General features: G+C 58.2%; 3 protein-coding genes across 8 annotated transcripts in view; 1 reads left to right on the forward strand and 2 right to left on the reverse strand.

Moving 5' to 3' along the window:
• Positions 1 to 403: 403 nt before the first annotated feature.
• On the reverse strand, positions 404 to 8,778 carry SIMC1 (SUMO interacting motifs containing 1). 5 transcript variants are annotated; one of them, XM_027682984.1, is made up of 10 exons: positions 8,636 to 8,778; positions 6,389 to 7,093; positions 5,931 to 6,151; positions 5,276 to 5,345; positions 4,680 to 4,825; positions 4,050 to 4,217; positions 3,492 to 3,620; positions 2,388 to 2,544; positions 2,225 to 2,309; positions 404 to 854 (listed from the first exon to the last, which is right to left on the reverse strand). In XM_027682984.1, the coding sequence occupies exons 1-10, from the start codon at positions 8,738 to 8,740 to the stop codon at positions 634 to 636; spliced, it is 2,007 nt and encodes a 668-aa protein (XP_027538785.1). In that variant the 5' UTR covers positions 8,741 to 8,778; the 3' UTR covers positions 404 to 633. The 5 variants fall into 5 exon arrangements, with proteins under 5 accessions (XP_027538785.1, XP_027538786.1, XP_027538783.1 ...); XM_027682985.1 differs by lacking the exon at positions 8,636 to 8,778 and adding an exon at positions 7,290 to 7,906; XM_027682982.1 differs by lacking the exon at positions 8,636 to 8,778 and having other exon boundaries at positions 5,931 to 6,148; positions 6,389 to 7,269.
• THOC3 (THO complex 3) lies at positions 8,773 to 11,898 on the forward strand. The gene is made up of 6 exons (XM_027682986.1): positions 8,773 to 9,035; positions 9,450 to 9,606; positions 10,338 to 10,542; positions 10,874 to 11,035; positions 11,123 to 11,223; positions 11,528 to 11,898. The coding sequence occupies exons 1-6, from the start codon at positions 8,853 to 8,855 to the stop codon at positions 11,689 to 11,691; spliced, it is 972 nt and encodes a 323-aa protein (XP_027538787.1). The 5' UTR covers positions 8,773 to 8,852; the 3' UTR covers positions 11,692 to 11,898.
• A 1,404-nt stretch (positions 11,899 to 13,302) lies between these two features.
• Positions 13,303 to 16,565, reverse strand: part of CPLX2 (complexin 2) — a 16,351-nt gene continuing 13,088 nt past the window's right edge. For both annotated transcript variants that reach the window (XM_027682988.1, XM_027682989.1), the window contains 3 exons: positions 15,579 to 15,686; positions 14,917 to 15,092; positions 13,303 to 14,746 (listed from right to left, as the gene is read on the reverse strand). In XM_027682988.1, coding sequence (XP_027538789.1) covers positions 14,549 to 14,746; positions 14,917 to 15,092; positions 15,579 to 15,609 — 405 coding nt within the window. In that variant the 5' untranslated portion in view covers positions 15,610 to 15,686 and the 3' untranslated portion in view covers positions 13,303 to 14,548. The remainder of the gene's footprint in view (positions 14,747 to 14,916; positions 15,093 to 15,578; positions 15,687 to 16,565) is intronic.

Below are 16,565 nucleotides of genomic sequence, written 5' to 3' on the forward strand. Positions count from 1 at the left end.
TCATCCTGATCATAATGCCCATGCCTGCACTAGAGTGGTTCTGGAGGGAGCCGTTTTTTCAGCTCATGCTGCCATCCAGCCCACCCTCTTCCTAATCACTTTTGGTCAAGTTATACAGATTGATTTGCATTGGAGCAGAAATGTTCCTCTACTGAGAACTGACTACCTTGTCTTTGGGATCTCTGCACTATGAATGTCCTCACTGCCCCTCACACCTGTTGGGTTTTTTTAAAGATTATCATCTTTCCCCTAATAATTGACCAGATATTTGGGCATTTTGCTTGCTGTGCAAACTACTGTCAGAATTTATGGCTGCATTAGTCTAATGCTATCCCAAGGTATGACTGACAGAGGTATGCACTTCCTTTAAGCAGGGCTGGCACCAAGATGAAAGAGTCTCAGCAAATATAAAAATAATATATTTTTTTAAAGTGTACAATGTGCTGATAAAACTGTAGAACAATGCAAATTTGAACAGAAATTCTGAAACCATGTAAACCAACCATTTTCCTAAAGAACTGTATAAACCAACTCCCATGACATTGAGACTGCAGCATGAGATGGGGGTTTTTAAGGGTTTTTTTATCGGGAACTTGAAGTTCTTTGTCCCCCTTGCTGCAGTGGTTGTCTCCATCAGGCAGTAGTGACAATAGAGAATAACTCTTGCAGCAGGAACAATTTCTCCTGGATTTGTGGTGGAAAAGGCTGCCCTAGGACACTCTGCATTCGGCTGATGAAGTCCTCAATCTTCACCTGAACGTCCAGGCTGCTGATGCTGTCACTCTCCTGGAGCCTGGGCTTGGCTTTCTGAACCATCAAGTCCATCCGGTCACTGAGGGAGCTCCGCAGGTGCTCTGCAAGAGGAAATGCTGGTGGAGAGAGGCAGCACACAATAGAGCACAGCATGCCAGAGGCAGCGCTGTGCCTGAGGGAGAAGCAGTTGGGAATGGGGCTCATCCTCTTGTGGTTATCCCTGATGCTTCTGCACAAGACTGAGGGAAGAAGGAACTGGCCCCTCCTGGAGCTCAGTCTGCATGTGGAGAGAGCCCAAGAAATGGGGACGGGACAAGGCTTGTAGAATTCTTTTCTCCTGTGTGAGTGGCAGAATGGGCAGCTGCAAAGGAGTCTCCAAAGAGCTCAACAACAGTAACATTGTCTAGGGCTTCAGGGAGAGTAAGACTGCACATGTGATGGTGGATTCCTCTGCATTCTTTCATGAGAGCCTTAACCCTGGCTAAAGCAGCTGAAGTTGGGAAGAGACTTGGAAGAATTTTCTGGTAAAATTACTTTAGGGAGTTTTAGGGAGTGTTTTGTGACTGTGCCATTCTCCTGGGATCAGAAATGCTGCTCTTTCCATGGCTACTCTGGGTGGTGCTCCCTGCCCAGTTTACTAAGTGCTGAAAGTGTCCTGGTTTTACCAAAGAGAGTGTCCAAAGGAGGCTGTGAGGATGGTGAAGGGCTTATAGGGGAAGCCACACAAGGAGTGACTGAGGGCACTTGGCTTGTTCAGCCTGGAGAAGGGAAGATTGAAGGGAGACCTCATTGCAGTCTACAACTTCCTTGTGAGGGGAAGAGGAGGGGCAGGTACTGATCTGTGCTCTCTGAACAGTGACAGGACCTGTGGGAATGGCTGGAGCTGTGTCAGGAGGGTTAGGTTGGTTATTAGGAGAAGGTTCTCCTGAAGAGTGGTCAGGCACTGGAATGGGCTCTCCAGGGTAGTGGTCAGGGCCCCAGGGCTGACAGAGCTCAAGGAATGTTTGGACAATGCTCTCAGGGACATGGTGGGATTACTGGGGGGGTCCTGTGCAGGGACAGGAGTTGGACTCAATGATCCTTGTGGGTCCCTTCCAACTCAGGATATTGTACAGTCCCTTTGCTTTCTGCTTTTCCTCCCAAACCACCCTATTCTTCCACCCACCATGTAGCAACTTAGACAACAGTGGGTACAAAGCACCCCCTTGTGTGCTTTCTGGTGCTGGGAAGTGCTTCCTTCCTTTAGGAAGAAGGCTATTTTGTAGGGGTTAAACTTGGCAAAGTAAGTTGGGTGCTCTGATTGATGCAACATCACTTCTTTGACTGCTGGGAATAGTTACTAGCATGGATAGAGGCACATTGTCTTTCAAAGGCTCAGTGGCTGTGAGCTCAAGAGTGATGAGAAGGGAGGAGGAAGGGAATTTGGCAGTTCTACTGCAGCCTCTTGATGAGGCCAGAACAAGCTGCTTACCCTGTATTACACTTTGGTAACTCATCAGCAGCAAACTCAAGTACTGCAGCATTTCATCCCACCTTTGCCATGTTGCTGTTTCATCCTATGACAGGAGATGGTATTTGATTATTAGAAGTTTTCTCAGAAGAAAACAAGGCAAAGGAGAAGTTGGACTGGATACCTCAAAATGCAGCAGCACAGAGAAGTGGCTCAGGAAATACAGGATCTTCTCCAGAGACATAGATGAGGTTGAGGGCACATCAGAACTGTGCTGGAACAACAGCTCTAGCAGTCTGCAGCGCAGGAGCTGGCTCTCCATAGTGTTTAACAAAGCTTCCCTGGAAGACAAAAGGGATTTACTTTGGGAGAGACAGCACAGCTTGACCAGAGACAACTGCTCCAGCATGTTCCTGGTGTGCTGCTGGTGCTGACCCAGTGGGGTGACTGAAGGGGATGCCCAGCTGTGCCTTGGAAGGAAGACCACCAGATGTGGTGAGAGACCTTTGTTATGTGACTTGGCCATGGCTGTGTTTTCGTCCTCAGGTGTGACCTGTGGCAGCTGGAGGTCAGTACAGTCTGTGATGCAAACTGAGCTGCTTCACTTCACCCTGCCCAGCAGCCTGTGTGGCAGTGATCCATTCCTGCTGACTCGCAGGGAGCACAGCCAAGGAAGGGTGATGTGGGGTCAGGGCCAGCCAGATCTACATCTGTCCTGGGCAAAGTGACAGCTTGGTTAGACTCAGTTTGGCTTGATTAGACCTGGTGTATGCACAGAGTTCTGCTGAAGGGGTGTGAAGGGCTGCCTGCTGGGCATTGCAAGAGTGGGTTTGAAATGCCTGTGGATCCAGTGGTCTTGTGTTTACACCAGAACCAGTCAGGCCCTTGTGCTTTGGCTTCAGGTACTGCATTTCTTAGAGAAGCAAACAAAAGGATGTCAAGGCAAAGCTGTAGGAACTGCATCATATTTCTGACAAGCTACCTGGTTGCCCAGGAGAATCAGTGACATGTTTGCTGTTGAGCTGTGCTGATGCACAGTGCTGCTTTACATTTTTAAGGTTACACAATTTTAATACGTGAGAAAATCAACTGTTTTCAGCAACACACCACCAGGGTAGATGTGCTCAGCTAGTGATATTGTATCTCCATGGGAGATATAGCCATGCTCTTGCTGGCTGGTCTGTCTTTCTGTACCCTGTAGTACTTTGTGCATCCAGACTCAGATGTAAATTGGGAATAAGACCATTGCTCACACATGCAAATGCTGCCTTGCATGTGCTTGTCTCACCTTTGGCTCCTCAGGGGGATATTCAGGATAAACGGGAATATCTCATCTGCAATCTTATGGGAGCTGCAAGTGGGAGATCTGTCCACTTCCACTGCGATGGACAACATCCGCTGGAGCAGGAGCATCACCCTGTGTCAGAGAGACAGTCAGCACTTGGAGAAGCTGCTCCTTGGCTTGCCAAGTAAAGCACTGGGGATGGCCCCTAGTTCAGCCTCGTGCTGTGCAGTGAGGGTAACGGGAATGCAGCAGGCTAGATTTGGTGTCTCTTGGTGGCTTTTGAGTCTGATGCTCTTGCAAGCAGAGCTAATCCCCAGATTGATCTTTGGGAGGTCTTGGGCTGTACTGAGTGTTGGTGGAGCAGCACGGGGTAGCCTGAGCTGTAGCTCAAGAACTCCAGCCTTACACTACATGCAAGAGGATGATACTTACTGAGCCAGTCTCCTATCAGGTGACAGTCTTTTGCTCACCAAGTCTACGTCTAACCCAAAGGAGAACCAGCTTCTCCTTGACTTGGGCCCATAATAATACCAGTAGGGAGTTAGCACTTCTGGGGCTTACTTTTGGGCAAAGAAAGCTGCCGGAGCCTGTGTGCTGGCTAGACTTGGTGCAGATGAGCTGTGTTCAGCCCTGGCTTCTGCTGAAGAGGAGGGAGTTTCTTGTGGCTTCTCCCGGGGCTGGCAGAACCCGACTCCCGTAATAGCTGCGACCAACCATTTGACCACTTCCCTAGGACAGAAACAGGAACTTTAGTGGGGATGGGCCTGATTTTGCTGTGTTCTGACCTCTGGATCCACTTGGAGCTTGAGGAAAGACCCTGACAATGAAGAGTATGTCCCACTCACTTAGAGTAGCTCTGTAGAGCAGCTCAACAGAAAAGCTCTCTTTATTTGTACACTTGTCCACAGGACTGCAGCCTCCTCAATCCTGTCCTGAGCAATGCAAATCTGACCTCATTCCTGGGAAAAGCCGGCTAGGCTGCAGCTGCAAATGCCTTGCATCGTCTCTGGTGGTTTGCTTTTGTAAATCTCCTGTCCTTTATATTTGGCCCTACACTTCCCTCTGTCTCCCAAGTTTGCTTCTTGTCAAGTCTGAAAGTCTGACCTGGAGTCTCAACAAGTGTTCCCTGAGCCCCTGCCTCAGTTTGTGGTTAGAGAACAGGGAGGAGGAGGAGGAGGAGGTGTCCCTTACTTGACATTGTTGAAGCACATGTCACACGAAAGCACTTTCTTGGCAATTGACTTCTGCAGCAGGTGCAACCTCAGATTCTTCTGCAAGTCATCCTCCAGGGTCTGCACCACGTACTGCAGGAAGAGGAGCCGGCCAGGGGGCTTCTCCTGAGGGCACATGGAGAGCATATGAGCCTGAGGGAGCCACTGGGTGAGGAGTACCAGGGAATTTGGCTGTCTTAGGAATGGACTGATGTACACGACTGAGGAGCAGCTCCAGGATGGGCTGCCTGGCTCAGGCAATGCCCTTATGGGCATTGCAGGACCTGTTCTACCACTGCACTAGTGCTGTGACCCACAGAGTCTTTATCTGGTGCTGTGCCTTCTTCAATGGGACAACCTGCCTGCAGCTGTGCAGTGGGTCAGGGAGCACTGAGGATAGATATGAGATACCCGACTGGCACTTGCTGCCCTCAGCAGCTGCAATAAACCTGCACATTGGACTGGCCTGTTCTCTGCAGCAGAGCACAGCCACATGATGCCCTTGGGCAGTGCTTACCCTCAGGCGCTGTGTGCTGGATGATCCCTGCCCGATGTGACACACACGGTGCCAAGTACCTGGTCCTCCATGATGAATTTCAGCAGCGTCCAGTCCCATCCCACTGTGGCAGCGTTGGCTGGATGGAGCCTGCAAGGACAGCCCTGTCCATTTGTGCTGAACTGCCTGACCATCTGGCTGGAGGCATGGCAGCCCCTGGCCCTTCCCCAGCCTCACGTGCTCAGGGGCCTGACCTGCCTTCTCCTCTCTATCTTTGCTCTCAGCCTTTCTCCTCCCCTGACCCTATTAATTTTTTGAAAGCACCTGGCTGGGGCTGTACTCCATGGAGATGCCCAGAACTCCTGGGCCCGTGGCCTCACAAAACATTGTTTCTTTCTGTGGGAACCCCTGAGGGAAGTGACGGAGCTGCTCCAGGCACTGACAGCCCATGGCACTGCTGCAGCCCAGGGAAGGCACTTCTGCCATGTCACAGCAGTGAAGAATGAGATCTGCACTTCAGGGCAAGGCAAACATGCTCCTCTGTCCCTGAGAGCTCTCTGGTGTCATGGGCTGCCCCTGTCCCACCCTCAGAAAGCCTGGGGAGTGCTGGTGGTGGCAAGAGGATCATCCTGGGTTATATGGGAAATCACTGCTATGAGTGAGCCCCTGTATGCTGGGCAGACCCCTGGGAGCACCTAGTCAGCCCCAGGGCACTGGGACAAGGGGAACACCTACATTTGGATCTTCATCAGCAGCATGTAGGTGTCCTTCAAGACCTCCTCTTCATGGGCATTCAACAGGACCTGTCTGATCAGGTGGGAGATGATATCTTTGGGGGGACAGTGCTGGCAGGAGACGAATTCATTCAGGAGATGCAAGGTGCCCTCCAGGAAGTTCTCCTCCATGGTGGTGCGCACCATGCTCAGCTTCCCTCTGGGGATGAGCTCAGGTTTCTGCTGTGTAGAAGGCAAGGCAACAGGTGAAAGTGAGCTCCCCCAACACAGAGGAACCCAGCTGTGATGTGCAGCCCACCGTGAAGGGAACTGCAATAACCAGAGCCCCCAGCTGCCTGGCAAAGCTTCCCACAAAGGGCAAAGGGAGCAGGGCCTGCCCTTGCTACATCCTCCACCACAAGGGCTGCTCTGAGCAGCCTCTAGCTGGGCTTGGCAGCGGCTGCTCTAAGCCCTGTTTACCTGCTGTGTTTCCCTGTTGGGTGCTATGCCTTGGAAGAAGAGGTGCTGGACTCCACTCCTCCTGAAACTGTGCAGTTTGTCCAGCCAGGCCTTGTTGTCACCATCGCCCCTGGCTGGGGTTGCTTGCTGGGTTGGTTCGTGTGGTACGTCATTTGTTTCCAGCAAAGACCCTCGGGCCTTCCCTGGGGTTGTGGGAAGGGTTGGGGCAGGGCTCAACCTTGGGGGGAGGTCCCTTTCCTGGCAGAGGTGGGGAGGCTCTTCCTCTGGGCCATCAGCTTTCCAGCTGCTATTGCTGTCCAGGCTGGGGGGTGCTGAGTCCTGCTGCATGCTGGGCAGGGAACTCAGGTCACTGTTAAAGCTGGTAGCACTGCAGTCTTGCTCCCAGCTGCAGGAGCTGTGGCAGCTGGAGGCAGGAGAGAGGCAGCTCCTGTTCTCCATGCTTTCTGCTGTGTCCGTGGTGGCACTGGGCTTCACGGGAGTGCTGTGCCAGGATGGTGCAGGGCTTGGTTCTGCCACTGCCTCCATTTCTTCCTTCACGGTGGAGCAGAGCTGGGGATGGAACGTGTGTGCTGCTGGGGCAGCAGGTGCAGTCCTGGGGTCCTGGTCAGCGCTGCAGGTGCAGTGTAGAAGGATGCAGGTGTCCTCAGTCACGCTCAACTGCACCGGGTCTGTGCTTGTGTCCTCACAGGTCAGATCGATGATCTCCTGTGGGGACAGAGAGGCAGTGTCAGTGTCCTTCCTGCCAGGAGCCTCTGCTATGGTGGCACTGTAGCCCCAGTCCAAGAGGGAAAAGAGGCTCATTGGCACTAGCCCAGGGAGAGGAACCAGGGGCAAAGACCCCATCCGAGGGGATAGGGCAGCCTGTGGGGGCTGGTGGCTCTGAGCTCTGGGATCAGCTCACCCTGGCAGCACTACTGAGCCTGAGCCCAACCCTGACTGAGGCTCTTCTTCCCTGCTTTCCCCAGGGTTCCTTCTTGCAAACAGCCATGCCCTCTCCTCCAAATGCCTCTTGCCTTGGGCCAGAGTGGTCCTGGCTGCTTGCTTAGCTCCCTCCCATGATGGGGAAATGCAGGTCCTGCTGAGGTGCTGAGGGAGGGCAAGGCAAGCACAGTGAGCACTCCTGTAACCCTCTTCCCAGACACTGGCAGGAGCAGCACAGGATCCAAACCCTGGTACCCTTTCTGTGGCACAACCTCGCCCACTACGAAGACAGGAGCAGCAGGGAACAGAGCTGCCTCTTCCTCTTTGGCATCAATGTGGAGCTACAGCAGCCCTGAGACTTTGGGGACTCCCACTTAGGACTTGCTGGGTGATGCAGCACTCGGTGTTCCAAGGAGCAACAGGAGCCGGCAGGGGAAGGCAGCTGTGTCTGCACTGGCGGCAGGCAGGACACAGCACTTCACAAGATCTCGGTGTGCCCAGGAGGGGTCAGAGCCTGTTTGCTCTTGGGGAAAAAATTGCCCCTCAGCGTCTCAAAGCAGGGAACACGGTTAGCGGACAATTTAAGTCCATTTTTTCCCCCTGACTCAGACCTGCTGCCTTTCCCAAGGAGGGCTCCTGGACGCTGGAGGAGCTGGGGAGGGCGGGAGGCCGCGGGGCTCCAGCGGGTCACGGTAACCGTCGGCGGCTGCGGAGCTGCCTCAGGAACCGGGACAGCGGAGCGGGGAGCGGGACGGGTCGTTCCCTGAGGGGCTGAGCCTCGAGCCCTGAACCGCCACCGTACCGGGATATCGTCCCCGCACCCTCCGGCGGTAAAGGGAAGAGGGGCAGGACAGGGGAGAGGGGCAGGACAGGGGATGGGGACGGTACAGGCAAGAAGGCGGCCCTGGGGAGAGGGGCAGGACAGGTGAGAGGGGCGGCAGCCGCCCCACCGCATCCCTGAGCCAGATCCCGCCGGGGGCTGAAACCTACAGGGACAGACCCTCCTCGGGGTGCAGCGAGGGCATGTGACGCTCCATGGTAGGGACAGGCGTTTTCTGGGGTGGGGGGAACGTTGCCGAGGAGGCTGGGACCGCTAGGGGAGCGCGCTTGAGGGCCGGGGCTCCGCCGGCCACAGGTGGCCGCGGGGACCCGAGCCCGCCTGGGGAGAGGCTGGGAGGTCCCGGGCGTCCCCAGGAACACCCGGCCGGGGCTGCTCACCCACCCCTCCACTGCCCCCGAGCCTTCTTGTCTGCGCGCGGCTCCCGTCCCCGCCCGCGGTGGACGCGCCGCCATCTTTGTGCGGGGCAGCGGCGGCCCCGGACTCACGGAGGGGGCGGGCAGGGAGCGGCGGGGGCGGCACGGCCGGGCCGGCGGCGGCGAGCGGGCGCCCTCCGAGTCCGAGTCACTGAGGAGCACCACGGTGTCGTCCATCCCGGCGGCGAGCGGCGGCTCCGCCCCGCCCGTGGAAACGCGCCAGGCGCGGGGTGGTGGCGGAAGTGCCGTCGGGCGCGGTACCGGGGCGGGGCGCGGTGCCGGCCCTGCCATGGCGGTGTCCCCGTACGTGCAGGCCATGCAGGAGCTGTTCCGCGCCAACACGCGGAGCCGCGAGTTCCCCGCGCACGGCGCCAAGGTGCACTCGGTGGCCTGGAGCTGCTGCGGCCGCCGCCTCGCCTCCGGCTCCTTCGACAAGACCGCCAGCGTCTTCCTGCTCGAGAAGGACCGGCTGGTGAGATCCGCCGGCAACGGGCGGGCGGTGCCGGGCGGGTCGGTACCAGGAGCCTTTGGGCATCCTGGGCCCGGGTGCTTGGGCAGGTGTGTCGAGCCGGGGGGTGGGTCCCGGTGGTCAGTACCGGGTACTCGGTGTGCGCCGGAACAGGAGCATCGCCAGGACGCCCCGCCGGCCAGTGGCAGGGAGCCGGGAATGGAGCTGGAGCGAGAATGGAGCTGGTGCCTGGCGGGAAAGGCGCAGGGCCTCCTCCATCCCGGCCGGCCGTGGGCAGGAGCGTGGCCGGGGTGGCGGTGGCGCTCCGGGCTGGGTTCCCGCCCCATCCCGACGGGGATGCAGTGTGCTGGGATGTGGGGCAGGAGCGGGAGCAGAGCCAGGCGCATCCTCACGCTGACGGCTGTCCTCTCCCCCCAGGTGAAGGAGAACAACTACCGGGGCCACGGAGACAGCGTGGATCAGCTCTGCTGGCACCCCAGCAACCCTGACCTCTTCGTCACAGCGTCCGGGGACAAAACCATCCGCATCTGGGACGTCCGCACCACCAAGTGCATCGCCACTGTCAACACCAAAGGTGAGCCCCTGCCTTCCCAGGGGGCTTCCCAGGTGGGTCCTGGCAGGACCTCAGCTGTGTGGGACCCATCCACAGCGGCACAGAGCTTTGGACTCTTTGCTGGCTACTTTGTCTTTGGGTTGCGCTCATCATATAAGGGCTCATTTACTATGGAGTAGGGACTGGAGAAACTCCTGAAGTACAGTGCTGGCTGTTAAAATGTGTACTTGTTTCTGGAGTCTGTGGGCTGTGAGGCTGGAGACTGGGGAAGAAGCATGTTTATAGAGAGCCATGATGGAAGTAAAAGTTTGTGTGGATTCAGAAAAACAACTGTTGGAGTTCATGTGCTGCCTAACCCAGATACCACCTCTGCCCTTGGAGATATCAAATTTTGAGTTGTTGGGGTTGGAAATGGCATTGTAAGATGGCATAACTGCAACCTGCCTTGTTTTTATCCTCATTTAAAGGTATTTGTTGTTGGCTTCTGCTTTTTCTGGATCTCAAAGATCACTGGATCTAGAGGATCTTTGGGTTGACCTTCTGTGGTGATTGCTGTGGTCTCATCTTGGCTGAAATGGGATGTGATCATACTGTTTTGAAGCTGTACTTCTCATAAGTTTTATTTTCAGTAACTGTATTTGCTGGACAGCTGCCATGCAGGGTTTGTGTGTTACACTTCAGGCCTGGCAGTCTTTCCTATCTGGGAATGATTTGGAGTGGAAATGGGACCTGCTGCCTTTCTGTCCCTTCAGGTGAGAACATCAACATCTGCTGGAGCCCCGATGGACAGACCATTGCCGTGGGGAACAAGGATGATGTGGTCACCTTCATTGACGCCAAGACGCATCGCTCCAAAGCGGAGGAACAGTTCAAGTTTGAGGTGAACGAGATCTCCTGGAACAACGACAACAACATGTTCTTCCTCACCAACGGGAATGGCTGCATCAACATCCTCAGGTAGGTGCCCGTGGCTGCAGGTGGGCCGAGTGGCTGGGCTGGCTGCAGTCAGGCTGCAAGTGCCTTGGCTGCTTTTGGGGAACTGGAGTCCCACACCTTAGTGATCCCCAGCCCTCTGGTGGGAATGGACTTGCCTGGAGCTGAGGTTGCCCCAATTCTGGGCTGGGCTCCCCAAGAGGGGCCCTGATGCTTCACCTCATTCACTGGACACTTGGTGTTTCCTACCCTGGCTGGGTTTGCTCCCAGTCCTGGTGTGCCTTGTGCCTGCCCTGCTTCAGACAATCCCTGTGCTTCTCTCACTGCTCCCTGTCCTCTCCCTTCACCTCCACAGCTACCCAGAGCTGAAGCCCATCCAGTCCATCAACGCCCACCCTTCTAACTGCATCTGCATCAAGTTTGATCCCATGGGAAAGTATTTTGCCACGGGCAGTGCTGATGCCTTAGTCAGTCTTTGGGATGTGGATGAGCTGGTATGCGTGAGGTGCTTCTCCAGGTAGGTAGAGCTGTCCCAAAGCTGTTTGCCCCCTCTCTGGGGACCATGTGCGGTTGGCTCACTGTCTGCTCCCCTTGGTTGCTGCAGGCTTGACTGGCCTGTGCGGACGCTGAGCTTTAGCCACGATGGGAAGATGCTGGCATCGGCATCAGAAGATCACTTCATTGACATTGCCGAGGTGGAGACAGGTAAGGGTTTCTTCTTGGGGAACAGCAAGGAGGGATCAGGTGGAGAAGTGCTGGTGGAGCTGGGAGGGCACTGGGAGAATCTCTGTGCTAAGGAAGAGCTTTGCTGTGCATAGCAGAGCGCCATGAGGGGGAGCCTTTGCCTCGTTAGTCGGTGGCAGACATGCTTGTCATGTCTGAGCCTTGTCACTGGGTGATTAAAAGGCGCTGGAGCAGCAGTTGTGCCGGAGAGAAGAAGCAGGTGCTTGGCACTTGGGCAGCGAGCAGTGGAGGCTTTCCAGGCTGACATGGCCCCTTTTCCATGCAGGAGAGAAGCTCTGGGAGGTGCAGTGTGAGTCCCCTACCTTCACAGTGGCCTGGCACCCGAAGAGGCCACTGCTGGCCTTCGCCTGTGATGATAAAGATGGCAAATACGACAGCAGCCGGGAGGCTGGCACCGTCAAGCTCTTCGGGCTCCCCAACGACTCCTGATGAAGCTGCACCTGGGGAGGCAACACCTGCCTACTCTTGGGAGTGGGAGCTTAGTGTTGGCTCCCCTCCTTGGCAGCCTGGCAGGGCTGCGACCTCGGGCTCGGCTCGGTGCATCCTGGTCTTGGGAGCATTTGTAAATAGGCAGCTGTGTGATGGGGATGATGGGGGTGCTGGCAGGCCCCCCCTCTGCCGCCTCCTCTCTGGGGCATGGGGAGCTTGTTCCAAAGGCAAGTGGCCAAAGAAAATCAGTCGTTGGAGGTGGCTGCTGAGGAACCTTCCATGAGAGGAGCTCCCCTCTGACCAGTCTCCCCAGCAGTGATAAGCTATGTGACTGTCCCCTTGTCCCCAAAAGCCTGGTGGCGAGGGCAGCCCTCGGAGCACAGCCTGCCCCTTTTCTTCCCAGACATACCATGTCCCTTCCCTGTGCTGGGGCAGTGAGGGGATGGTGAAGGGATGCAAGCTGGGAGACGTTTCCCCAGCTGGGGCTGAGTTTTTTTAATACTTGTTTTTTTCTAATTTTGATAAATTCTCTTCCTTAACGAAGGTGTCTGTGGCTCCTTGCAGGGGGGAGAAGTGGGTTGTTGAGCTGCTCTCCCTTCCCCTGCCTCCTTCTCTTGGCCATGGCAAGGCCCTGGCTGAGGGGTCTGTCGAGGGACTGTCCCCCTTGTCCCCAGTGCCTGTCCCCGCTCTCCCTGTCCTGTGCTGTCACCACACCAGAGGGCGCTGTGCCCCCACACTGGCGACAGGTGACAGCGGGGACACTGCTCAGCGGATGTGGGGGGACACCCGCAGGGACCTGCCCGGCAGCACTGTATGTGCAGAGCACACTGCTGGTCCCACGCCACGGCCACCAGCCCCGGGCAGAGCCCTTCCCCGCATCCCTGCAGGGGTGACGGGCACTGCCTCCCCAGGGAGGGCTGTGGGGATTTCTCCCCCTCTGTGCCATCACAGGGCACAGTCTGCCTGCGATGGAGACCTTGCCTGCGAGATCTCTACCGTTTTCTACCTTCATATTTTAGTCTGACAGAAGCTTTTCCGGGTGACTGCTCTGCTGATGGCACCTGGGTAACGGTGGAGCTCTTTGGTGGTAAATGATGGCAAATAATGGCTGAGGCTGGCTGCAGGCTGAGGCCTCCAGGGCTGTGCCAAGACTGGTCACTGCCAGGACTTTTGCCTCGCTGCAGGGACAGGGGGTGCCCCATGCCCATAGCCTCAGGCCCCTCTATTAGGGGACAGAAGACTGTGACCCACCAGAAACAGCCCTTGTAGCCCAGGGTATCCCCTGTCATTCAGTGAAGGAAGTCCCAGAGTCAGGGGGAAGAGGCAGAAGCCCCCATGCCATGTCTGTGGGACATGGGTCCACCAGCACCCGTCCCTTTTGCCTTGTCCCCATCCCCAGAGAGGACACCTGCAGAGTGGGGAGCAGCAGGACTGAGCAGGACTCTGGGAGCCACATGTGGTCACTCCCTGTGGCCTGGCTTGGGTGCTGCCCAGGGTGGGCCCTGTGGCCTTACCATATGTGATGAGCTGCCAGGTGTCAGCCCTGGGGTTGGTGGGGCGAGGGAGCTGACATGGGGACCCAGGGAAGCAATGGATGAGAAGAGGCCGGAGCAATGTACAAATCCCTTTATTTTATTAGTTTGTCAAAGACTAGTTCGAGCAGGATGGTCACAGCATGTCTGTGGGGCCCCGAGCTGCCCACCACCTCCCTGGAGGGCCCTGGTGGGCAGCTGGGGGCCGTGGCTGAGGAAGCACGGGGAGGGGGGAGCACGGTGTGGCAAGGGAGGGGCTGGGATGAGGGTGTGCCCCTGCCTCTCCCCGTTGGGGTACAAGCAGCAGCTCCTGGGACATCCCAGGGCGCTTGCCCAGGGATCCCTTCCCAGGCCCGGGGACCCGTGTGTCCAGCGTCAGGTGGGGGGCAGCCAGGCACTCCCAGCCCTGGACTGGCCCGGCAGCCCTCGGCCCCGCGCTGGCTTTATTGCAGGGGGCAGAGTGGGGGTCCCGGCAGCGCGGCGGGGGGCTCTCGGCTCAGCGCCGCGGGTGGCCCCCGGGGACAGTGGGGGCTCGGGGGTGGGAGTCTGAGCAGCGGACACGAGGACGCATGGAGCGACGGAGCGCACCCTGGCACAGAGACACTAATGCGAGGACAGGGGTCAGCGGGGCCAAGACACAGACGAGCGAGCGGCGGGGACGGAGGGACGGGGCAGGGGGGGGCCCTGCCCCGCACGTGCCTTTGTACACGGTTGGCGGAGCGCGGCGCCCGCTCCTCCCGGTGCTGAAGTATTGCAGTCTAACTGATATGGCTTTAACTATGGGGCCAGAGATGCGGGGAGGGGGTCCCCTCCAACCCCCCGATGTATGGGCACACCGGGCAGCCCCGGGGGACCCCCGTGCCCGACGACCGGGGATGGGGGAGCTGCGGGCAGGGCGCCTGGCTTTGTGCTTTGGGCTTGGCCCAGGGCGGGACGGGGCAGGGGGATGGCAGTGTTGGGAACGAAGGCAGGCGAGCAGAGGCCTGCTGGGGTCCCCTGGGAGGGCAGAAGGGGCAGGGCAGGGGGCACAGGGAGCCACCCCGGGGAGGCCGGTAGGGCCTGGGTGCCCCCAGCCTGCCGCGAGGTTACATCAGTGCATTTGGTCCCGGTTCGCCCTGTCCGGCCAGGGCTGCTCCCCTTTGGCATGGTGGGGGGGCCCTGCCTGGACGGGACGGGGCGGGCTTTTGGTCTGGTCAGGGGACAGGGCAGGAGGGGATGGGAGGAGGTGTGGGGACCCCCTCTCCGGGGCCAAGGGAACTGATGGAGAGGTTGTAGGGGAGAGGGCGCCCATGCCCCAGCACCCTATGGCAGGGTTGACAGTGCTGTTACTTCTTGAACATATCCTGCAGCGGGCCGGGCAGGTACTTGAGGACGGTGTCCAGGATGCTCTCCTCCTCCTCCTCATCCTCATCCCCGCAGCCTGCCGGGATCGCCTTCTTGGGGCGCGTCAGGCTGCCCTCACATGGCTGCTCCAGGGCAGCTTTCTCCTCTGCTTCCTTCTCCTCCTTCTTCTTCAGCCCGTACTGAGAGGACACAGACCCTCAGCAGGGCAGGCACAGGGCACTGCCTGCACTGTGCCCGTGCCCATCACCACTGCCTTGGGCCACCCTCCTCCCGGCCATGCCAGCTCCCTGTCCCAGCCCCACCCTGGGTGCCAGGAGCAGGGGTGGGTGCAGGAGAAGCATGTGCCCACCTTGTCACGGATCTGCTGCCGGACTTTCTCCCGTTCGGCTTCCATGCGGGCGTGCTTGGCTTTCCGCTCCTCTTCCTGCTGGCGCAGAGCCTCCTGCCTCTCCTCCTCCTTCTTCTGCGCATCGGGGTCCTTCTCCTCCTCGCCCCCCAGCATCTTTCCCATGTCCTTGGTGGCCCCTGTGGCATCACAAGAGCATTGGCTGGTTCCCAAGGGTGCTGCAGCTCAGCGCTGGCTGCTGAAGCCCTGCAGAGGCAGGCAGGGCAAGGAGCCCCCCTGACAAGGACAACCTGGGACATCCCCAGGGCCACTTATGCCAAAGTGGGCTGCAGACGGGCTCTGGAGGCTGTGGGGATGGGGAGTGCCACGGGCTGGCTGCGCTGCCCTAGTTCAGCGTCAGCCGGAGGAGACGCCGGCAGCTCCTTCGGCACCCAGGGGACCTGCCAGGGAATCCCACTTAGCAGCAGGAGAGCCAGGATTCCCCAGCCAGCTGCTGACGGTGCTGGGAACAGGAACCCCAGAGGGCTTCAGCAGCAGCTCTCCACTGCCAGTAGCTTTCTGTGTGACTCTGTCCCCCTGCCATGTCCCTCCCACTGTGGTCCCAGGGTGTCAGGGCAGCACCACTCCCGGAGAGGGGACTCTAAGGGGGAACAGCACCCACTCACCGCCCAGGGCTTGCTTCATGACAAAGTCCATGGTGCCGGTGTGTGCGTGTGGCTAGGCCAGTGCCCAGCGCTCATCCACTGCTGTCCGGGCTTGCTGACCTGGGCCACCTGTGTGGGCAGAGAGGGACAGCATTGGGGACACCATGCCCATGGTCCCTACTGCCCAGGCACAAGGAATGGGATGGTCCCTGGGGCTGCACTTTACACCCTCTGCGTCTCCAGCCCCAAGTGCCTTCCAGGATGAACAGAGGGAGTTTCTGGGGTCTGCAGGCAGAGGGTGTGCTGTGCCTGTTTCCCTCAGCCCCCTCCTCACATCCCTGCTGGCCTTGAGGACCTATGGAGGGACCAGGACAGGGATTCCAAAGGGATATTCCACCTCACCACTGCCCTTGGTGTGGCAGCAGGAGCCAGGGGTGCTGCCTGAGGGCTGGTGGAATGGGGACCCACCACACCACCATCCACCATATGCCCCTGCTTTGGGGGAGGGGATGATAGCCCCTGCCTGGGGATGCCAGCGTGGCGCAGCCAGACACGGGATGCTGCGTGTGCGCGCGTGTCTATCGCAATGTGAGTGCTCTGCAGAGGGTTGGTGGCAGGTTGTGGCGATGTTTGGGGGCTGCAGGGGTTGCAAGCAGCAGCCTGTCACTGTCTGTGTGATCCCTGCGGGTGCTGCAGATGGGTGACACCATGCAGGGGCACTGCGTGTGCAGGACGGAGCGGGTGCACGCCGTATCTGCGTGTGTGTGTGAGCTCTGTGCAGGCGTGCAGGTTATGTTTGCTCAAGAGGTGTGTTTGCGGGTGGCTGCAGGATGTGTTTGCATGGGGTGTGTGTGCACACGCGTGATAAGTTTGTGGGGCTGCAAGCTGCGCGTGCCCCCACGATGTGCGGGCTTGCAGCCTGTTTTCAAGCTTCGTGCGTGTGCGAGTGTCAGGGTTTGCGGGCTCTGCGGATGTGTGTGCACGCAGGTTTGCGGGCTGTGTCTGTGC

Source organism: Neopelma chrysocephalum, unplaced genomic scaffold (genome assembly GCF_003984885.1).
Source record: "Neopelma chrysocephalum unplaced genomic scaffold, ASM398488v2 Primary Assembly neopelma1_63, whole genome shotgun sequence".
Taxonomy (NCBI): domain Eukaryota; kingdom Metazoa; phylum Chordata; class Aves; order Passeriformes; family Pipridae; genus Neopelma; species Neopelma chrysocephalum.

Excerpts from the sequence above, each read along its gene's own strand:
- SIMC1 (XM_027682981.1), bottom strand. The coding sequence starts at position 7,231 with ATGGGGTCTTTGCCCCTGGTTCCTCTCCCTGGGCTAGTGCCAATGAGC. Across the intron at positions 4,826-5,275 it reads AATTCATCATGGAGGACCAG|GAGAAGCCCCCTGGCCGGCT; the intron begins GTACTTGGCACC and ends ATGTGCCCTCAG. Across the intron at positions 4,218-4,679 it reads ATGTGCTTCAACAATGTCAA|GGAAGTGGTCAAATGGTTGG; the intron begins GTAAGGGACACC and ends TTTCTGTCCTAG.
- THOC3 (XM_027682986.1), top strand. The coding sequence starts at position 8,853 with ATGGCGGTGTCCCCGTACGTGCAGGCCATGCAGGAGCTGTTCCGCGCC. Across the intron at positions 9,036-9,449 it reads TGCTCGAGAAGGACCGGCTG|GTGAAGGAGAACAACTACCG; the intron begins GTGAGATCCGCC and ends CTCTCCCCCCAG. Across the intron at positions 11,036-11,122 it reads TGCGTGAGGTGCTTCTCCAG|GCTTGACTGGCCTGTGCGGA; the intron begins GTAGGTAGAGCT and ends TGGTTGCTGCAG.